At 42.1% G+C, this 22,338-nt stretch overlaps 2 protein-coding genes across 7 annotated transcripts in view; one reads left to right on the top strand and one right to left on the bottom strand.

Moving 5' to 3' along the window:
* The window catches only part of LOC126175081 (uncharacterized), a 105,439-nt gene that overhangs the window by 30,386 nt on the left and 52,715 nt on the right, over positions 1-22,338 (top strand). The window lies entirely within an intron of this gene.
* Positions 1-22,338, bottom strand: part of LOC126175083 (MTOR-associated protein MEAK7-like) — a 56,806-nt gene that overhangs the window by 17,829 nt on the left and 16,639 nt on the right. For 5 of the 6 annotated variants that reach the window (XR_007535519.1, XR_007535520.1, XM_049921618.1 and 2 more), the window contains exon 2: positions 2,788-2,991. Coding sequence is in view for 4 of the 6 variants with exons in the window: in XM_049921618.1 (XP_049777575.1) it covers positions 2,788-2,991 (204 nt within the window). In the remaining 2 variants the exon portion in view is untranslated. The remainder of the gene's footprint in view (positions 1-2,787; positions 2,992-22,338) is intronic. The other variant, XM_049921621.1, reaches the window with a different exon arrangement.

Here is a 22,338-nt window from a genome sequence, read left to right as displayed (position 1 = left end):
TTCATCATCATCATCATCATCATCATCATCATCATCGTCGTCATCATCATGTCTGAAGACTGGTTTGATACATGTCTGTTTCCCAATGACAACATTCTCCTGAGTTTATCCCTGCCCAGAGATCTGAGAGAGGTGACTATATTATACCCAAGAGGACATAGTCATCAGTAAGCTAAACAACAGAGCTGCAGGTTCTCAGGAAATGTAACTGCAGTAGTTTGCTCCTGCTATCAGCCATTCACTGTACCAATGCAGGAGGGCCATGAAAGTTAATCAGCTGACTGTTGCTCCTACAATAACCTCTGGAGCCATATGTTAGTCTGGACTCTCCACAGATACCAATCAAATTTAAATGCATCTACATTCCATTAAGGCATACAAGCCACTCCACTGCTGCTAAGTCCTTGGTTCACTGGGGTAGGAGAATACATTTAAAAAATTTCCTTTCAAATATAAGTTTTCTATTCTTTTCAAATGTACACTTAAGGCGATTTGAATACTAGTCTCATAGTTTCACAAACAATTTTTATCTAACATTAATAATTCCAAAAAAGGTCACAAAGATGAAGCAAATTGCAAGAAAAGACTAGGTATATGGTAAACACCGCAACATTGAGAAACTACATCATGCTATCAAAACAGGACAGGATAAATATGGTACCTGAAACATTGAAAGTAATCTCTCACAAAAATCACCACCCTCGTCCTCGTCATCATCGTCCTCCTCCTCCTCCTCCTCCAATATTCCCATTACCACAAGGTAATAATGTCTTCTTAGTTACCATCAAGATTAAGGGATGGATGCTTTATCAGCTTTGCATATTGTATTGGCAATATTATCCACAAATTCATGGACATTATTGTTAGGTTTGAAAACAGCCAACTGGTTGTATAGGGTATAGTTTACCTCGCTGAGCTCTCGCATGGATGACTTAACTTTTGTCTGGCATGTGTGGCCATCTTGGGGCCATTGAAATGCAGGTTATCAGCCACTATACTCTCAGAAGCACTGGCAATCATCAGAGAGTGAAACAAGATTTCTGTGGCACTGAATGATCCAGTAGCAGAAATTAAGAGTATGCTTGCCTTACATTCAAAAGACACAGTCTGGTGATAGTTAAAGGCTCCACAACTCAACCCCTGGAGCAGGGAATTGACAAGCACCATAGCACCTTATGGGCATTGAACATGTTCTGGCGTAACCAAAAGCACCAGAATGAAGAGGAAGAATGCAAGTCCAGAGAAGGCAGTGAGACATCAGTCAATAGTGCGCTGACCAGGACATCACCACGATAGGAGCAGCATCTAGCTGAAGTGAAAATAAGTGCTGCACCTGCAAGCCTCAGCCGGACATTAGTGGACAGTATTCGCGAAGTATTAGCACGGCCTAGCAGAGAGTGCTACGATCACAGTTATAGTAAAACTACTAATGTTATTTGCTTGAATTGTTGTATAGCAATCCGAGAATGCAGCATCCCTCAGGCACCCTATACGCAACTGGGCAAGACCCCACACACATCTACAGAAGAGGAAAATGTTGGCAAATTGTGTAAAGTCAGAGGGCATTTCTTTATCACAAGCATTGTGTAACCTTCTTGGGACATCAACCATGACAGCAATCACTTATAAGTCGTCGGTGATTATGACGGACGTGAAACTCCAACAAAGGTAGTCATTCCCCCAATCCTATCAACTGCAGATTGTTCTTTATGTAGAGGACAGAGCCCCTTACCAGAGAGGCATCAGGGACTTTAAAATTTGTCTCCACAGACATGGGCACAAGGGTCTTTCCCATGCTGGTCTGTTCCTCCACATGAGATTTTTACCAATTATATTTCCTTGTAATATGGGAGCCCATTTATTACTAAATTTTCCCTTTGTCTTTTGCTTCTGCGAAGCAGAGGAACTGTGGCAGTTGCAATTTACATGAAAGGTTTATAGGTTCTCTCTGAATGATAAAATCATACAGTCTTCTGCAGAGTTCTCTTCTGACTTTCAAGACAGGTTTTTCCCAAATGATAACTACTGTACTGAAAAAAGTTCATAACCAGCCAACAGTGCAGTCTCTGAAATTTATAATCATTCAGTAAAATGACAAAAATTTACATACTTCCATGAAATTTAGCTGGGTATCATCTGAGGCCACAGCCAGTACCAGAATGAGTCTTCATTTTAACATACTTCCACACAATTTCCCTGTGTATTACCTGCCAGTATCAGAATTAATACTCAGAGCATGTAAAAGAATTTCCATGATCATATTTGTAGAATTCCTTGATCTGTAACTCAACATGTGCATCTGATGTAAGGGAGAGGACAATCAACTGAATGGTTTTGTGCATTCAAGTACCATACACAATGGAAACCTCTTATACGTAGACTTTATTAAAAACTATGATCAAGATGTTTGTAAAATTTTCCAGTATACCATCATTATTTCTGTATTTTTTACCCTTTGTAAAATTTTAAGTGGGAATTGAGAACCATCTGATATTACAGTATGTAACCCTTCAGCTTGTTTTCCAAGTGTTTTATAAACAAAACCTGAAACATTTCTAGGAGAATAAGAACAATTTCTAATTTAAATATCTGTTAGGTCTCTTCACACAAAATTCTATGAACATTCTTGGTGTACTTTTAATAATTAAAAAATTGTGTTCAAGATTAATTTTTAAAAATATGTTTTAACAAGTGCCTACAATTATTTTCTTATCCACAGGTGAAAATTGCATAGCAAATGCATCAATAAAATGAAGTACTTCTGTGTGTCATTTAACTGAAACTTACCTCATGTATTGCTGACAGTTTAATTTCTTTGCTTCCTGCTGAAAGCATTTTATAAACAGCAGTTATTTTCTCATCTTCACTCCCTCTTGTTACATACAGAAGAGGCTCTAAAAACTTTTCAAAATTTACATCTGAATTATCTTCAAACAAATAATTCAGAAGTATTTGCGAGAGATGTGCGTCTACACCTTCACTCCATGCTGACTGGAAAAAAAAGACATTTAGTTAATGCATATTATATATGACTACACTGTCTAATACACAGTGTAAATATCAAGTTTGTTTACCAACTTCAAGAAAATCCTTTCATTTGCTTAATCTGGTACACTTTAGTACACCAAGTCACCTTCCTTGATGTTGACCTCCACCTAATGGATGGCTTCATCAGTACCTCTATCCATATCAGATCTACCAACCACAAACGATACCTCCATTTCAACAGTTGGCACCCATTCCACACCACAAAGTCCCTTCCATAAAGCCTAGCCACCTGTGGTCATCACATGTGCATTCCACCATCCATCTAACCTATTCAATATCCTTGTCTATCCCTATTCCACCTCTGCTCCCTATCTCTTGCCTTGTGGCACTTATGCCTGTAAAAGACTTAGATGCAAGACCTGTCCCATACAACTTTCCACTGTCTCCTAATCCAGTCCTGTCCTAGGCATTTACTACCTCATCAAAGGCAGGGTCACCTGTGAAAGAAGCCATGGAGTCTACCAGCTTAAATGCAACCACTGTGTGGCATACTATATGGGCATGGCCCCTAAAAAGGTTTATCAAAATGAATGACAACCCCCCCCCCCACCCCACACACCTTCTAACCCCACCCCAGTCTAGTGCACCTGCACAACCTTTTCCCATCACCCCTAGTAGCGCACCATTTTGACCCTGCCACATCACTGCAAACATCTTTCCCCCACCCTGTACCTATGTGTGTTTTTACGTATGGCAATGGACGCTGTCTGATAGCTTATCAATATCTAATAGTCTTTTTTTTTTTATATCAGTAAAACCGATAGGCATCCACATTAATTCCAAATTAAACTGGAACGCATTTCATGTGCCTGCAAGAGAACAGCTAAAGTGTGCTATCCCACATCGAAACAGAGATGTAGTTGCTAATAAGAATTTGAAGATGAAGCATTTTAGCCTTTTCCATTCTCTCATCCTTACAGCATACTGATACGAGGACATTGCTGTTACAAGAGCAAAATTCTAAAAATTAAAAAAAGTAATCAGAATATTGAGCAAAGGGACTCCCATGAAATACTGCCAACCCTTCTTATCAAGGTCAAGATACTGACTACATGGAACGGATAGATCTATACAGCATTTCTTGTGACTAAGTGAGTTCAACACAATACAGAATATACACCATCATAACACTAGAGGCATGTTAGACTTTCATATACTCAGACAGACTGACAGGCCATAAAATCAAACATATTTAAAAAAATTTTAATAAACTTCCAAAATCTGCACCTTTTATACTATTTTTAATCACTTGTTACTGAAACAACCATTCTAAATGGCTATTTGAAATAAATTCTACTGACAGTTTTTAAGAATACTGATGAAGTGGAATTAAATTTTAAGAACTTCTCCATAAAAATTATCAATTGTATATTTAAAGATGAAATATACCCCGTATAAGTGGTCAATAGTTAATAAAGAATTTAATTGTAGTCCAGATGGGACAAATTTAGTGGGCTGCAGAAGCAAAGAATGAGCAGTCTACTTCCCAATGGGTCTTACAGAGGAAATGGAGAACATTAAGTTCTATCATGCAACTTTTATTTCGCAGCCATATTTGTGGTAGCCATGTTAACTTAGTATCAAAGAAGCTTTTAAAAGTGGATTTAGCAATCAAGCAATCGGTTAATAAGGCAAAGCTCAGGGTGGGTGTTTTGTCTTAAACCAGCAAATCAACTCAACACACATAATATTATTGGGGGAAGACTGATATTGATAGTTTATCCATAATATCATTAATTGTGATGAAGTGAGTCACAATATTACCACTGAGTGATTGAACACTCTGGTATTAGTAAGTTGCAAAAGGTTGCACCAAATACAGACCAAAGTGGACCGGGGATAAAAAATTCTGTATAAACATCAGTAGATGATACTGAAAGCCCCAAGTAAATGTCACATTTGGCAGATGAGCAAGAGCCTTTCAGAATGCAGTCTCCAAACTTATGAAATCGTCAACAGTCCACGGGTTCTTCCAGAAGCACACTGAAATATGGTTAAATATTCCTCAGCTTCAAGGTACCAACAATTAGTGGTTGACAATTTGCTATGCTACATCTAAATCTACACTCTGAAATCCACTGAAGTGCAGAGTATGTGACACTGGAGCTGTTAGTAAGGATCGTTCCCAATACACTCATATTAGGAACACACCAAAAATGATTTCTTTAAATGCCTCCATGTGTGCTGTACTTAATCTAATCTTGTCCTCACATTCCGTGTGAGAGATACATAGGGGGTTGTAGTATATTCCTCGAGTCATCACCAAAAGCTGACTTTCAAACTTTGTAAGTATTCTTTCTAGCGATAGGTGGCATCTATCTACAAGATGTCTGCTAGTTCTGTGACACTCTCCCATGGATCAAACAAGCCTGTGACCATTCATGCTGCTCTTCTCTATATACATTTGATGTCCCCTGTTATTCCTACTTGTTACGGTCTCTCACATTTGAACAATATTCTAGGATGAGTCGCACGAGTGATTTGTAAGTGATCTCCTTTGTAGACTGATTGCATTTCCCCAGTATTCTCTCAATAAACCGAAGTCTACCACCTGCTTTACTCACGACTGATCATTCCATATAATAGCCCTACAATGTCTTACACCCAGGTATTTCTATAAGTTGGCCAATTCCAACAGTGACTCACTGATAGTATAGTCATAGGATACTATGTTTTCTCATTTTGTGAAGTGCACAATTTTACTTCTCTAAACATTTGGAGCAAGTTTCCAATCTCTGCACTATCTTGAAATCTTATTAAGATCTGACAATATTTACGCAGCTTCTTTCAGACAGTACTTCATTACAGATAACTGTATCATCTGGAAAAGTCTGAGGTTACTATTCATATTGTCTGCAATGTTACTAATATACAACATGAACAGCAATGGTCCCAACACACTTCCCTGGGGTACACTCAATGTTAATTCTACATCTGATGACTCTCCATCCAAGATGACATGCTGCGTCCTCCCTAACAAAAAGTCCTCAATCCAGTCACAGATTTCACTTTATACCTCATATGATGAAACTTTTGACAGTAAGTATAGGTGTGGTATTGAGTCAAATGCTTTTTGAAAATCAAGAAACGCTGCATCTACGTGACTGCCTTGATCCAAAGCTTTCAGTATGTCGTGTGGAAAAAGTGCAAGTTGGATTTCGCATGATTGATTATTTTTAATCCACACTGGTTGGCATGGAGAAGGTCATTCTGTTCAAGATACCTCATTATGTTTGGGCTCAGAATATGTTCAAGGATTTTACACCAAATCTAAGTCAAGGACACCTGACAATAGTTTTGCAGATCACTTCTACTACCCTTCTTGTCATTGGGTGTGACCTGTGCTTTCTTCCAATTACTGAGCATGATTATTGTTTTGTTTGTGAGACCTGTAACAGATTACTGTTGGAAGAAGGGCAAACTCTGCCACTAATTCAGAATAGAATTTGATAGGGATTCCATCGGGCCCTGGAGCCATCATTTTCAGTCATACAAGAATTGAATTGATGCAGTTCTCCTTGGTTTTCATTTGTAAAGGGACATTTGAAAACAGAATTAAGCATTTCAGCTTTTGCTTTGCTATCCTCAATTTCAGTTTCTATCTCATCTGACTGACTGGTCTCTGAATTTGGAACCACTAACGACCTTCACACACAACAAGAATTTCATTGGATTTTGTTAAAGATCATTTGACAAAATTCCGCTACAGTAGTCACTGAAGGTTTCACGCATTGCTCTCCTGATAGCCAAATGCTTTTCATTCAGCATCTCTATCTATACCTCTATGTTTTGTTTTACATGTATTAAGTTTCTTTGGAGTGACTATATATCATGGAGAGCATGTTGACTGGCTTTAGTTATTCACAGGATGCAAGTTTGTCCCTGATGTTAAAATTTTAAAACTGTGATCATAGTTTTTTTTTTTTTTTTCCCCGCCACCACTGGGAAGTTAATTCATCTTCAAAGAAAACACAGTTAAATGCCTTTTATTATATTCGTTCAAGTGTTGGAGCATTTGGTTGTGGATTTTATCAGGTCCCGGCACAGACCTGAAGCAGTGTGTAACTCCCACCTGAAGTATATGGTAGTGGTTTTTCCTTGGGCTGTAAAGAAGTGAGTGGTCTCCATTATTAATTAAACAGAGTTCAAAAGTGGGATCAAAAGTGGCATCTTCCATGAGGTGGTTTCTTCTTGATCCATTAACCCTGCAGAGGGTTTGTGCTGCTAGACTCCTCCAATGAAAGGACAGGTGGGGTAATTTTTCCACTAGGTCTATCATCCAATAGTATGTTGTCTCCATACCAGGGATGGGGAGGGGGGGGGGGGGGAGATAAATATACACTACAGTGATGACAGTAGCTATTTGAATGCAGCTTGCCTTCACTTCTACTGCAGTACTGAGATGTACTTCCTCACTGATGGTGTTTGAACACACTAACATGCAGACCCCTCCTGATACTCTGTCAATATTGGTATAGTTTTTGTAACATGTGTAATAGTTTCTAAGACGTAGGCCTAGATGTTTGTCTTCTAAGAAATCTTGTTTGTTATATTATAGCTCATACTGCAGCATGGAAAGTATCAATTGAGTTGAGCCAGATAGTAGAAGAATCAATTAAAGTTCCAACAAATTTTTCTAATTTGTGATAGTGTAGCACGAAGAGAGCACTGACAAATGGAGGTATGTCCACTCCATGGTCTCAGCTTTGGGTTATGTGTGGCCCGGCTAGGCCAAGGCTGCTAGACTAGTTTTTTGTGTCCTAATTTCAGGGACATGGGATGAGTGGGCTGTTCTGTGGCTTACAGGTTGCCTACATTCTAGAGAGAGAATGGCACAAGGGTTGTCATCCTACCTACAAAACCAAATAAAGCAGTGCATTGGATGAATGGAGTCATCCTATGTTGAGTAGGAATGGGTTGGGGGGAAGGAGGCATAAGGGCTGACATTTTCTCCCTCATAGAGTTTATCTGTTTAACACTGTAGGAACAATGAAATGCGAGGAAAGTTTAAGCCTGAAATCTGGCTCTCTATGACACAAGTTTTGTTACTTATCTTATTGGCAGGATATAACCTTACATTTTTTTTTTTTTTTTTTTTTTTTTGGTGGTTTTAGGGCGCAAAACTTCTATGGTCATTAGCGCCCAGCCCGTGACTTAAGACAGTAAAAAACCGAAATTGAAAACCAGCAGCAATGGGAACAAAGTCATAAAATTGGAGAAACAAAAATAGAAGAATGCTTAAAAATCCAGTACAGTAAGGGGGTGGTTGTCCCCAAAAAAGCTTCAAATGACTGACGTCATTTCACTGTCACTAATAAACTGGAGAACGCGGTCGGCTGAGCGCGTGTCATCTGCTAAAATCGACGATAGATCAGGCGATAGCTGTAGACGGGAGCGTAACGGATTAAAATAGGGGCATTCAATTAAAAGGTGTCTGACCGTCCACAGCTGAGAGCAGTGGGGACAGAGTGGAGGAGGATCACCGCTTAAAAGATGTCTATGGCTAAAAAGACAGTGCCCTATCCGGAGTCTAGCTAAAATTACCTCCTCCCGACGACGCGTTCGGGAGGAAGAGGTCCAAGCGCAAGGAAGGGCTTTCACTTCCCGCAATTTATTACGGGGAAGTGCCGACCAATGCGCATGCCATAAATGAGCAACTTGGCGACATAAACCGCTCCGTAGATCGGTGAAGGGAAGTGACTGAATAGCTGGCCGAGGAAGAGAGACTGCAGCCTCGGCCAGTATATCGGCCGCCTCATTCCCACAGATACCAGCGTGTCCCGGGAGCCAGAGGAACGCCACCGAGACGCCCCCCAGGTGGAGCAAGCGCAGACAGTCCTGAATCCGGTGGACCAGAGGGTGGTGATGTTTGGTTTGTGGGGCACTCAACTGCGTGGTTATCAGCGCCCGTACAATTACCCAATCTTTGCTCAGTCCAATTTTGTCACTTTCCTGGATGATGATGAAATGATGAGGACAACACAAACACCCAGTCATCTCGAGGCAGGTGAAAATCCCTGACCCCGCCGGGAATCGAACCCGGGACCCCGTGCACGGGAAGCGAGAACGCTACAGCGAGCGGCGGACTTTGGGACCAGAGGGTGCACAGGGTAAAGAGCTTGGAGACTGAGGAGAGAGCTGAGAGAATCTGAGCAGATAACGTACTGTATCCGCTGATGGCGGCGGATGTAGTGGACAGCCTGGAGAACAGCGTAAAGCTCCGCAGTATAAACCGAACACTGGTCGGGAAGCCGAAAGCGATTTGGGGTGTCGCCAACAATATAGGCACTCCCTACACCTAACGATGTTTTCGAGCCGTCGGTGTAAATAAATGTGGCGTCCGTCATTTCTGCACATAGAGCAGCAAATGCCCGACGATAAACAAGTGTAGGGGTACCATCCTTGGGAAATTGACAAAGGTCACGGAGCAGGCAGATCCGGGGACGGAGCCAAGGCGGTGCTGTACCCCAAGTTGTCAAGAAGGTTTTAGGAAAGCGGAAGGAAAGAGAATGGAGCAGTTGACGGAAGCGGACTCCCGGGGGTAGTAGGGAGGAGGAGCGGCCTGCATACCCTACATCAAAGGAGGCGTCGAAAAAAAGGTCATGGGCTGGATTACCAGGCATGGAAGACAGATGGCTAGCATAACGACTCAGGAGGACCGCTCGCCGATTGGACAGCGGAGGTTCAGCAGTCTCAGCATAAAGGCTTTCCACAGGGCTAGTGTAAAAAGCTCCAGACACTAAACGTAATCCACGGTGGTGGATAGAGTCGAGACGCCGAAGAATAGACGGCCGAGCAGAGGAGTAGACTATGCTTCCATAATCCAATTTCGAGCGCACTAAGGCGCGATAGAGGCGGAGAAGGACCACTCGGTCCGCTCCCCAGGAGGTACCATTCAGGACACGGAGGGTGTTAAGCGATCGCAGACAGCGAGCCGAAAGATAGGAAACGTGGGAGGACCAGCATAGTTTTCTGTCAAACATAAGACCCAAGAATTTAGCGACGTCTGAAAACGGAAGGTTGACAGGACCTAGATGTAAGGAGGGTGGAAGAAACTCCTTACGCCGCCAAAAATTGACACAAACGGTCTTACTGGGTGAGAAACGGAAGCCAGTTTCGATGCTCCACGAGTGGAGGCGATCGAGAGAGCCTTGAAGACGTCGTTCAAGAAGGCTGGTCCGTTGAGAGCTGTAGTAGATCGCAAAATTGTCCACAAAGAGGGAGACCGAGACATCAGGAGGGAGACAATCCATAATTGGATTTATGGCGATGGCAAACAGTACAACACTCAGCACGGATCCCTGGGGTACCCCGTTTTCTTGGGAGAAAGTACGGGAGAGAGTAGTGTTCACCCGCACCCTAAAAGTGCGCTCTGCCATAAATTCGCGAAGAAAAAGGGGCAGCCGGCCTCGAAAGCCCCAAGAGAACAGTGTGCGGAGGATGCCTGTCCTCCAACAGGTATCGTATGCTCTCTCCAGATCAAAAAATATTGCTACCGTTTGGCGTTTCCGGAGAAAATTGTTCATGATATAAGTGGAGAGAGCAACAAGATGGTCAACTGCAGAACGATGCTTCCGAAATCCGCATTGGGCTGGTGTTAAAAGACTGCGGGATTCCAGCCACCAAGCTAAACGGTAATTCACCATACGCTCCAAAACCTTACAGACACTACTCGTGAGAGAAATGGGGCGATAACTAGAGGGGAGATGTTTGTCCTTTCCAGGTTTCGGAACGGGAACGACAATAGCTTCCCACCACCGTCTGGGAAAGGTACTGTCGGTCCAAATTCGATTATAAAGGCGAAGGAGGTAACACAGACTATGGGTTGATAAATGCAGCAACATTTGGACATGGATATCATCCGGTCCTGGGGCGGAGGAGCGAGAAAAGGAGAGGGCATGTTGGAGTTCCCGCATGGAGAAAACAGTATTGTAGCTTTCGTGATTTTGAGAGGAGAAAGCAAGATGTCGCACTTCTGCTGCACGTTTCTTCGGGAGAAATGCTAGCGGGTAATTTGAAGAGCTCGAAATCTCAGCAAAGTGCTGACCCAATGAGTTAGAAATTGCGACGGGGTCCACTAAGGTATCATGCGCGACAGTGAGCCCAGAGACCAGGGAGAAACTAGGCGCGCCTGAGAACCGTCGAAGCCGACTCCAAACTTCCGAGGAGGGAGTGAAGGTGTTAAATGAGCTAATAAAGAATTTCCAGCTTGCCTTCTTGCTATCGCGGATGACGCGACGGCATCGCGGACGGAGCTGCTTATAGCAGATACAGTTGGCCAAAGTAGGATGGTGACGGAAAATGCGAAGAGCACGTCGTCGCTCACGTAGTGCGTCACGGCATGCCTCGTTCCACCAAGGAACTGGGGGGCGCCGGGGCAATTCGGAGGTGCGTGGTATTGAACGTTCCGCAGCTGTAAGAATAACGTCGGTAATATGTGTGACCTCATCGTCGACGCTGGGAAAGCGACGGTCATCGAATGTCGCTAGAGACGAAAAAAGTGTCCAATCGGCTTGGGCAAATTTCCAGCGTCGCGACCGCATATATGGCAGTGGAGGCTGCAGTCTAAGGACACATGGAAAGTGGTCACTCGAGTGTGTATCATCAAGGGCGAACCATTCGAAGCGCCGAGCTAGCGGAACAGTACCGACCGCCAAATGAGATAAATGTGTCGTGGAGGCAGACAAAAATGTGGGGACCCCAGTGTTGAGGCAAACTAGATCCGCTTGGTGGAAGACGTCTAGCAATACAGAGCCACGTGGACAAGGATGTGGAGATCCCCAAAGCGGGTGGTGGGCATTGAAGTCCCCAACCAACAAATAGGGGGGTGGAAGCTGACCAAGAAGATGAAGGAGATCAGCTCATGCCATTGGTGTGGATGATGGAATGTATACAGTACAAAGAGAGAATGTGTATCCAGAAAGGGAAAGACGGACGGCGACAGCTTGGAAGGAACTGTTTAAGGGGATTGGGTGATAATGGAGAGTATCATGGAGAAGAATCATGAGTCCTCCATGGGCTGGAGTGCCTTCAACGGAGGGGAGGTCATATCGGACGGACTGAAAGTGAGGGAGAACAAAGCGGTCATGGGGACGCAGCTTTGTTTCCTGAAGACAGAAGATGACCGGCGAGTAGGATCGTAAGAGGACCGACAATTCATCCCAATTGGCTCGAATGCCGCGGATATTCCAGTGGATAATGGACATGGGGTGAACAGAAAATGGAGTAATGTGACCAAAGTTGCTGTCAACTCAAAGACTGCTCGGAGCTAGCAACCGACAGCATGGAATGGCATTCAGCCGAAGGCAGAAGATCCTGATCCATAGGTTGGTCAGGAGCAGCCCCTGCCACCAGCGATCGGCCGGTTGACCGGCCACCTGCAGTGCGCCTCGGCGACACAGAGGACGGCCGAGGGCGATTTCCGCCAGGTGGTGCTGTAGATGGGACACGCCTTGGCGGAGAAGGAGAGGAACTGGGTTTCTTTGTAGCCTTCTTGGAAGAATGTTGTTTAGATGAAGGAGGAACAGATGGTTGTGAAGTTGCGGTACGTAAAAACTCTTCACGAGTATGCTCTTTCTTCGAAGACTCGGCGTCCGACTTTTGGGCTCGAGATTTAGCAGAACCCGACGAAGGGTGAGCCATAGAGTGGGCAGGCGAAAGTGGTGAGGTTGAACGAGCGATCTTTGCGCTGGCCGATCTGACGACCGTGGCACTAAAGGTGAGGTCGCAAGTCTGCGTGGCCGCCTCCTTTGTTGGCCGAGGAGAAGCAAGGACAGTGCTGTATTTTCCTGTCTGAGGCATGGTGGGCTTGCGACTGGCGAATAATTTTCGAGCAGCAAAGGTCGACACCTTTTCCTTCACACTGATTTCCTGGATGAGCTTTTCGTCCTTAAAAACGGGGCAATCTCGAGAGGAAGCAGCGTGGTCACCCATACAGTTGATGCAGCGAGGGGATGGAGGTGGACAAGCACCCTCATGGGCATCCTTGCCACACGTAACACATTTGGCCGGATTGGAACAGGACTGGCTGGTGTGATTGAACCGCTGACATTGATAGCAACGCGTAGGGTTTGGGACGTAAGGGCGAACGGAAATTATCTCATAGCCTGCTTTGATTTTCGATGGGAGTTGAACTTTGTCAAATGTCAAGAAGACAGTGCGGGTTGGAATGATGTTCGTGTCAACCCATTTCATTACTCTATGAACTGCCGTTACGCCCTGGTCAGACAGATAGTGCTGAATTTCTTCGTCAGACAATCCATCGAGGGAGCGTGTATAAACGACTCCACGCGAGGAATTTAAGGTACGGTGCGGTTCCACCCGGACAGGGAAGGTGTGGAGCAGAGAAGTACGCAGCAATTTTTGTGCCTGGAGGGCACTGTGTGTTTCTAACAACAGGGTGCCATTCCGTAATCTGGAACAAGACTTTACAGGACCTGCAATTGCGTCGACAAGGGTTGACCGTGGAGAAGTTGTGACCTTCATCAGTCCGAGAAACAACAAGGAACTGTGGCAACGATGGAAGAATCGTCTGTGGCTGAGACTCAGTATACTTACGTTTGTGAGCAGACATAGTGGAAGGTGAGGAAACCATTGCGGAAGAATCCCCCATGATTACCGGCATCTCCGATGGCGCGCTCCTCCCTTGTGGGGGCCCTCTCTGAGGGCACTCCCGCCTTAGGTGATTGTTCACACCTCAGGTCACACCTCCCGACAAACGGACGGAGGGACCAATCGGCATTTTCGGAAGGTATCAGCTCGGGTAATCACCCCTCCCTGGGCCTGGCCGTTACCAGGGGGTACGTACGTGTCCTACCTGTCTACCCGGGGCAGGGAATTACGCGTTACCCCGTCACCGGCTACGCACAAAGGGCGTGGGTCGGCCTTCAGACACGCACAGGGAGGAAGAAAGAAAAAGGGAAAGGAAAGAAGAGAGGTCTCAAACGCCGCAGCGGAGAAAAGGGAAAGAGAAGAGGTAAGGAAAAGAGAAGGACAAAGGAAGGAAGAATACATAAAAGCAAGGAAGGCGAAGAATGCAGTACATTTACGAGCGTCCGTCTCCGGACGTAGGCACAAACCATACTCCCAGATGGGGAGAAAGGGAAGGAAAGAGCCAGAGGTGAGGGGAGGAGGGGCGAAGATAGGGATGGGGAAGGATGCGGAAAGGGAAGGTATGCAGCCCGGAAAGGAAGGAAGGCCACATTAGCTCGGGGTCCCGTGCTCGCTACGCACGTATCCACAAAAGAGTTGTGGACCCCCTGGGGGGAACCTTACATGATGTTCCTAGTAGTTTAGTGTTTTATAGTTTTTGAGCCTTTTTCAGTTTCTTGAATACAGGACATATCATTTAATGTGATATGTGTTTCTCCTGACAAATTACACATAGTGGAAAGCGTTGATGCATGGAACATTATTCCCCAGTTCACTCAAATAGGATCATGTGTGCATCTCTATGGCATGTGACCAAATCTCAGGCACTTAAAACATCTCATGGATGGGATAACTTATTGTTCAACATTACACTGGTAAATCATAACATTATCCCTTTTGTTATAGTGTATCTCCGTCAAACATAAAGACAAAAGCACCACGAACTACTTTATTTTCTTTTAGATCCTTCTGGATATATCAGCCAAGCTGGACACATCATGATCATAAACTATCAAGAAACTCGTTAGAATATAACGTAAGATCGATGTGAAAGACAAGATGCTGCGTTATTTTTAATTGAAGATAAGGAAATGGGTAAGGTAATGGCAACAACTACCGTCCTAACCAGTAACTCACGAAGTGACTTTCATGTAATACATGCGAGGTGTGATCTCTGTGACTGAGACTTAAGGGCTATATCATTTCAAAATTCTCATTTAAGTTATATAACATTATTTTTACAATTATTTCAGTGCTGTTTCCATACTTCTTGATTTTATCACACTAAATAAAGCCTGCAGTATTTTACTTTTTATCCCACAAAATCGCATACTTTCTTATGGATTTTTAAATAGTACAAATAAACGTTTAGAGAATTGAATTTTTCATTCTGGAAATTATAATATCTCTTCAGCAGGTAAATTTTCACATAAAACAAAATTCCAGGGTTTAAACTTGCACATAAAAATTGCATTCAACAGCACAAAAAGAAAATCTCATAACCGACATTCACTGCTGAGATCTACATTGTCCTTTACCACCACTCAAAACGTCTTTGATGTTAACTAACACTAAATATTTTATTAGAGAAACAGCAAGGTGCCCACCATTGTCCTAAAATTCCTCCTCTAAATGTTACTCTTGTTCATCTGCAGAATAGTGATCACTGGCCACTGTAAAATCATTATCATTGACATTTTCATCTATTCACCAACTAACACCATCATCAAAATTAAGATCATTTAAATTCTCATATTCCTGCAAACACATTTATGCTATACTAAGGAAATAGTACATAGTTCACGAGATGCAGTCTAGGAGACCCCCCAACACGTGTCAATAATACGTGCCAACAACAAACAAAAAAGGTGATAATGAAATGGACAGTAAAATGTTATAGAGGTGGCAATTTAAGGAGTGTAGGTAGTGTAAAGAAGCACTTTAGAGAGTGAGTGCAAAAATACCCATGCAGTCTGAGATACTACACCTTGTGAGTTGAGGGCTAAGAACACCTCAATATAGCTATCTGCGGTAGTAGCATTCACCAATTCAATCAATAGGGATCTTTTACTCATTTTCTCTAAAGCTGTTCCTTTCCTGAAGTTGTCTTTGGGGTGTGGAAGAAAAAGAAAATGGGTCTTGTTGCCATGAATTATTGAATAACTATCACTTCTAGAACACACAAAATATTGTATGTATTATTTCTCCCATTTCTCCTTGGATGATACTTGCCCCAGGCATGTCCAGGTGTGTGAATACTATGGTTTTGTTGGCCTCTGCAATAAATCTTATGTTATCTGGCATGACAGACAAATCATTACAGCCAATATTTTGGGAAACACTGAGCCTTTTCACTGCAAATCTTCAGCCCTGGTGCCACTCAAAATCTCTCAAAGAAGCAATGTTTAATCAGCATTGCCAGAAAATGCTCTTTAAGCATCTCCAAAGTTAACATTAAAATATTTGAGTACTGCTCAGGCTCCAGTTTGACAAACCTAGGATTCCTTAAACTGGACTCCAGCCAATGCTGAGAACCAAGTGCCTCAGACATTAAGTACCAGCCAAGGGCACACAACTTCGAAACATTATTAATGCATCAAACATTATCTTCATATGCTCCCTGACTACTACAGAGATAAAAAAAGATGTAAACCGGCAAAGAAGTAAAATCCACAGATATTCCATCCTTAAATCTGACAGACTCATCATGAAATCTCTTATTGAGAAAATTTGGTATAAAAAGAAGAAACCTAAAGGCTGAAAGGAAGTAACTACTTGGAAAGCAGTAACAAAGGCAGTATAAGCAACTCCAACAGTTAAGCAATGTGTCATTTTCACTAACAGTATCAATGAAACTTGTCTTCAATTAAATAATATGATATTCTGAAGCAGAAGCTGCACAAAGGACAAGGACATTTCCAGGGAAATATCACTTGTCAGCATCCCTGATGTCACCTTAGAATAAAGCATGTGATGGTGAAGTTCTTTGCATGTGGCCTATACAGACTTCCTAGAAGCAATCTATGCTCTGAATCCATATTTCATACTAAATACACAAATGAAATTGATGCTTTATTTAGATATGTTATGCCACCAGTTACATTTTGAATTTGATGAGATTTACGGTACTTACTTAGTTTTCAATTGTCTGTGGAGCACAGCAATCTGATGCTAACTTTGATTAAAACAACAGTCAAGATTGCAATAATGTTTATTTATTATGACTGGTTTCAGCTTATGTTAATGCCATCCTCAGATTTGTAGGGCCCCTTCGGCTGGTGCTGGCAGTTCCTCATTTTTCACATGACACAGTGAATGGTCGTGACATCACATGAACAACCGAGGAATTGTCAGAACCACCCATAGGGGGACCAAAAAATCTGAATATGGCTTTAACATAAGCCAAACCCATTCATAATAAATAAATGTTATTATGATCTCAACTTATTTCAATAAATTTTCAAGCCCATGCTCATCATCAGATGAAGGTATTACAGGAACATTATTTTCTGGACCATGTGCAGCTCGATACTAGGGTTGTAATGATTGAACTGCACTTCAATATGCATGACAAACTGATTTTGATGGCTGCAATGCAATCACCATCTAGCTGCACATGGCCCAGAAAATAATTTTCCTGTATTCATCTGATGACAAGCCTACAGTGGCTTGAAACCTACTTAGTTAATGGAACAATAAACCTTATTAAAGTCAAAAAGCAATTAACTGCATATCATAAATAAACCCGCAACAGCTGCAGTTCATCATCCACTGCAACTATAATGAATTTTCACTGAAGAAATACATCTTCTTAACAAAGGTAATCAATGTTAGAATATCTGAAGGGGTTAATAGGACCACTGTCATACTTTTTTGTTCAAGTCATCCTCAATGTTTTTACCTTGTTCATGAAATCGTATGACATTTCCTAACTTTTTTCCTCTTTACAATACCGTGTTAGGATTTACAAAATATTTATGTTTTCTTGGACATTTCATTTGATATACTTGATATACCTAGAATGGCTGAAAGGGTCAATTTGGCACTGCTGTAATTTTTATTCTGAATACATGTAAATAAACCAACAATGCAGCATTAACAGTCACAGAATCTTTGCTGCTCATGATTTCACCTCTGTACATGCACATTCCAATCTGCCACTTTATATTGTGTCATTCAGGTAATATTCTTTGTCAATTAAAGACTTTTCCAAACATGTCTTGTCTGTGTGGACTTTCTGATGTAAAGTTTCTTCATCCCCAAGACAGTTCAAACATGAATCGGAAACTGACTTCACTGATGAAGCAGATTTTTTACCAGAGACAAATGAAGAAATTGTGAACAAGGAAGGATTTGTTGGGGAGGATTCAAATACTAATCTACATCAATCCTCACCACCTCTGTCACAGCAGGCCCAGTTGTTTGCCATCACAAAGATGGTCACTAGGGATTGAAGTGAGTGGGAGATTGCCAATTTTTCATTATCTGGAAGGTGGTCATCCTGTGAACATTCTGAAGGAGAGAGGAGGACCCACTATTTATGTTTGCCAATGAATAGATGACTGTCATCAGTGTTTTTCCATTCAATTTTTGACTAAGCATTGCAACATCTCATGAAGAAACACAAAGAGTCATATTCTCAAAGTACTAAAACACAATGACTGGGCCACGTCACTTTCATAACTGGAAAAATTGATAGCTATACTTTCATTAGGACATTATGCTAAGGACAGATCTCATGTGTAGCTAAGGACAGATCTCATGTGTAGCACAATATGGAGCATATAATCTGTTTTGATGAAAAATCAACCCAAGCTGAATGAACACTTATCAGCCAACAAATTCGCTGGTTTCTGACCACCCAGGAGGAAATGTAACAATAGATGAGCAATTATTACCAAACAAAACAAAATGCAGGTTTGCTCAATCCGTGCTCAGCAAACCTGACACACATGCTCTCAAATTCTTGATTGCTGCCAGTGTAGTGACAAAGTATACATGTAATGCTTTCCCATCCCTTGGAAAAGAGGACATGCATAGAGAGGAGCAACATTCAGAGTACGTCATCCTGCATCTCACGGAGAAATGTCTAAATTAAGACAAAAGTGCGATGACAGACAACTTCTTCATGTCTCTTCAACTTGCTAAGAAGTTCAAAGGAAAGAAAACTTCACTAATTGCTACAATGAACAACTTCCATTGTGAAATCACTGCTGAGTAAAGAAGTCAAATGCTGAAATACACCCCACCGCCATCACACATCGGATGGCAACACGACTGCACAATGACCATATACCAAGGAAAGAAGAACCACAAATCATTGTTTTGAGTACACTGCATACGAAGGTAGAAAGAAGCAAAGAAGAAACAAATCCACAACATTCACACGCAACACAGTGTAGGGTCAACATGGGTGATAAATGACCCTTAATATACAACAAAGTTGTATGTAGGACATGGCCGTTCCATCATCTTGGGCATGGTTTCAATAAGTGCATGAGTCATCTAAAAAATAGTAATGAATGAGAAAACTGAAAGAAAGATTTCATAGTTCAGCTGGCAAATGAACTCAGGGGAATGAAAGAGCACAGAGGACAAAAGCAAGAGGATACGGCACCAAAATTATCCAGATAGCAGACATGAAAAAAATCAGCCTCTGCAAGGCCACAAGACCAGTGACAATTGTGTAAAGAACCACAAAGATGCGTGTGGAAAATGTGTGCATAAAACACAATTCATCTAGAAGATGCCAATGACTTGCATAAAAATTACAACAAAGCCATGTGTAGAATATATACAAGTACAATATGGAGCATATATTCTAAAAGTGTCCAGAAGTCTCTGCAAATAATTAATACATCAAAGTCTACCGTTTAGAAAAATTGTTAGTATGAGCCACACTAAGTCAGTAAGATTGTTCTGATGAAATAAGAAAGTTATGTATTAATTATTGTGTTAAATAATTAATGTCATAACTCAAAAAAGGAAGGGATTAACATTTGTTTACGTCAAATACAAAAACATTTTATGTGGAGTCCAAGTGAGCCCTTTCCGTCATTTTAGGCATGTCAGAAGCCATTTTAGTGTTAACAACTTACATGAAACAGTAAACCAGTAAACTCATTTGATTATGTTTGAAGTTTGTTTATGACTTATGACTGACACACACACACACACACACACACACACACACACACACACACACACACACACAGAATATTCAACAATAATGACAAAACTGTCTTTCTCAATGTATACGAAGCATGGAAGGTCACAAGAGTCAATCTTGGAGGGCCCAATGTGACCTCAAATAGACGTGGCAAAAATACTGAAGCAAAACCAATCATTTAAAAAAATATACTGAGGGGGGAAAAACACATGCTACTGCTGACAATAAGATGCTAAAATTTACTGTAGCAGAGTGAAGAAAGCATGGAAGATCAAAAAACACTTCACAACGAATCATCGAAGTGGAACTAAATGAAGGGAATACTTGATCAGTGATTTTTAGTAAAAAGGATGACACACAGATTTTATAAATAACAAGGATGATGATGGAGCTATCTCAAGTCTGTCTGAAAAATCTGAAATCCATTTCCCTTGAATGTTGACCACAGTGTCACCTTACTTGCTAGAAAGAAGTATTAGTACCATTTGTGTTTTGTCATCAACCCCAAGGCTGGTTTGATGCAAAAAATTATAATTCTGCATCAGTTACAAGTTTTCATTTCCTCCTCGCCATTGTCCACCACCACCAATTTCACATCACAGTACTCACAACACAGTCCATAAGGGACATACTTATCTTCTAAATTATTTCCTTTCACCAACCCTTCAACTACAGTTTCCAGCAGTGATATTTTGGAATGTATGTTCAACCATTTTGTCTTCAATTCACTACAATCTTTAATGGACACCTTTTCTGACTGAAGGATTTTTCCATCCCTTATTCATCATTGCAGCAGGTCTTCAACTATCTCATATAATATCACATTTTGAAGAATTCAAGTCATTTCAGTCCCTCTTGCCATTGTCCAAGTTTTGCAGCCATAAACTACTGTTTTCCAAAATAACTTTTCATCTATCTCTCTAGTTTCAACGTATTTTTTAATTGTGATGATCTATTTCTATAAAATAAATCTGTATCAACCCTATACTTTGAACATGCATAATGGAACAGTGTGGACACAACTGCTTCCACGGCCAGCCTGGAGGTTGTCTGGACAGATGGTACAACAAGCACTGTGTCATGTACACAATAGCCCAATAAGCTCAGTAGGCTGCGCCTTCAGCCTCACTTATGTTTACTTACTGCATGCTCACTTACAGGACTGCATATTGATGTGTGTTATAGTTATAAGACTACCATTCTATACTTCATTCGTTGTGGTGAATCTCTTCATGTGGAAGCTGAAAAAAACTTGGTTGGTGTTACTTCTGTACAATGTTACAAAATACTTGGCAATTAGGATGTGTTCTACTCCACATGTTCTGTTTCTTGGTCCGACATACATCCAACAAGTCAGCGGAAGAAATTCTATTGCCGAACAACAGCAAGCTATCACCAACCAGCAAGCTCTCTCTGTGGTGCCAAAGAATTTGGCAGCCTTGTTGACGTTCCAGATTCCACTGCAGTTGATACAACCTCCACTGTTTCCTCCGTATGATTATTCTGCGGCAGACTGTGATGCATATGGAAAACACCTCCGGCAACATTTTCAAGCTTTAGGAGTCACCGACTGAATCTTGTGTGTAAGGCTTTATCTTTGCCATTGATTTCTCCTCATGTTTATCACCTTTTGTGTCAGCTAGCTCCTCTTCAGGAACCTGCCAGTCTCTCTTTTGATGAAGTGTATGAGCTGGTCACTCATTATCATTGCAAACACACTCTTATTATTGCTGATCACGCTGAGTTTTACCATTGTCAGATTAGGCCACAACAGTCATATAGAACTTGGGCAGTGGAACTCCATGGGCTTAGCTGTCATTGCTACGTTGTTACTAAGGCCCAACGAGACTCATATGCTGATTCAATGATTCGTGAAACTATCATAAGCCTGGCCCCTGATAGGGAAGTTTGTGAATGTGCTTTACAGTTTGTAAATCCCTCATTCACAGATATTCTGAACTTTGCTCAGTCATTTGAAGTATCTAGGGTGGCAGGAAATAGAGTAGAAGCATAGTGATAGGTAACCAGTGTTGCTCCCTAGGCTGCCATCTGTAAGCTCGGGGGGAAGGGGGGGAGGGGGAAGGAGATTACGTTGCTGCCAGGCAACTGCGGCCACTACAGCACATGGTTGGTTCTACATCTACATCTACATTTATACTCTGTAAGCCACCCAACAGTGTGTTGTGGAGGGCACTTTACGTGCCACTGCCATTACCTCCCTTTCCTGTTCCAGTCGCGTATGGTTTGTGGGAAGAACGACTGCTGGAAAGCCTCCATGCGCGCTGGAATCTCTCTCATTCTACATTCGTTATCTCCTCGGGAGGTATAAGTAGGGGGAAACAATATATTCGATACCTCATCAAGTAAATCAGCCGATGAGGTGTTGTCAGATAAAATTAGTGGCAATAAGTCCAGTACCAGAAGATTTCGTTGCCGGGCAGTCAAAGTGGGACAGTGCACCAGAATGTGGG

This window comes from Schistocerca cancellata, chromosome 3 (assembly GCF_023864275.1).
Source record: "Schistocerca cancellata isolate TAMUIC-IGC-003103 chromosome 3, iqSchCanc2.1, whole genome shotgun sequence".
Classification (NCBI taxonomy): domain Eukaryota; kingdom Metazoa; phylum Arthropoda; class Insecta; order Orthoptera; family Acrididae; genus Schistocerca; species Schistocerca cancellata.
This window is presented reverse-complemented; position numbering and strand designations above follow the sequence as displayed.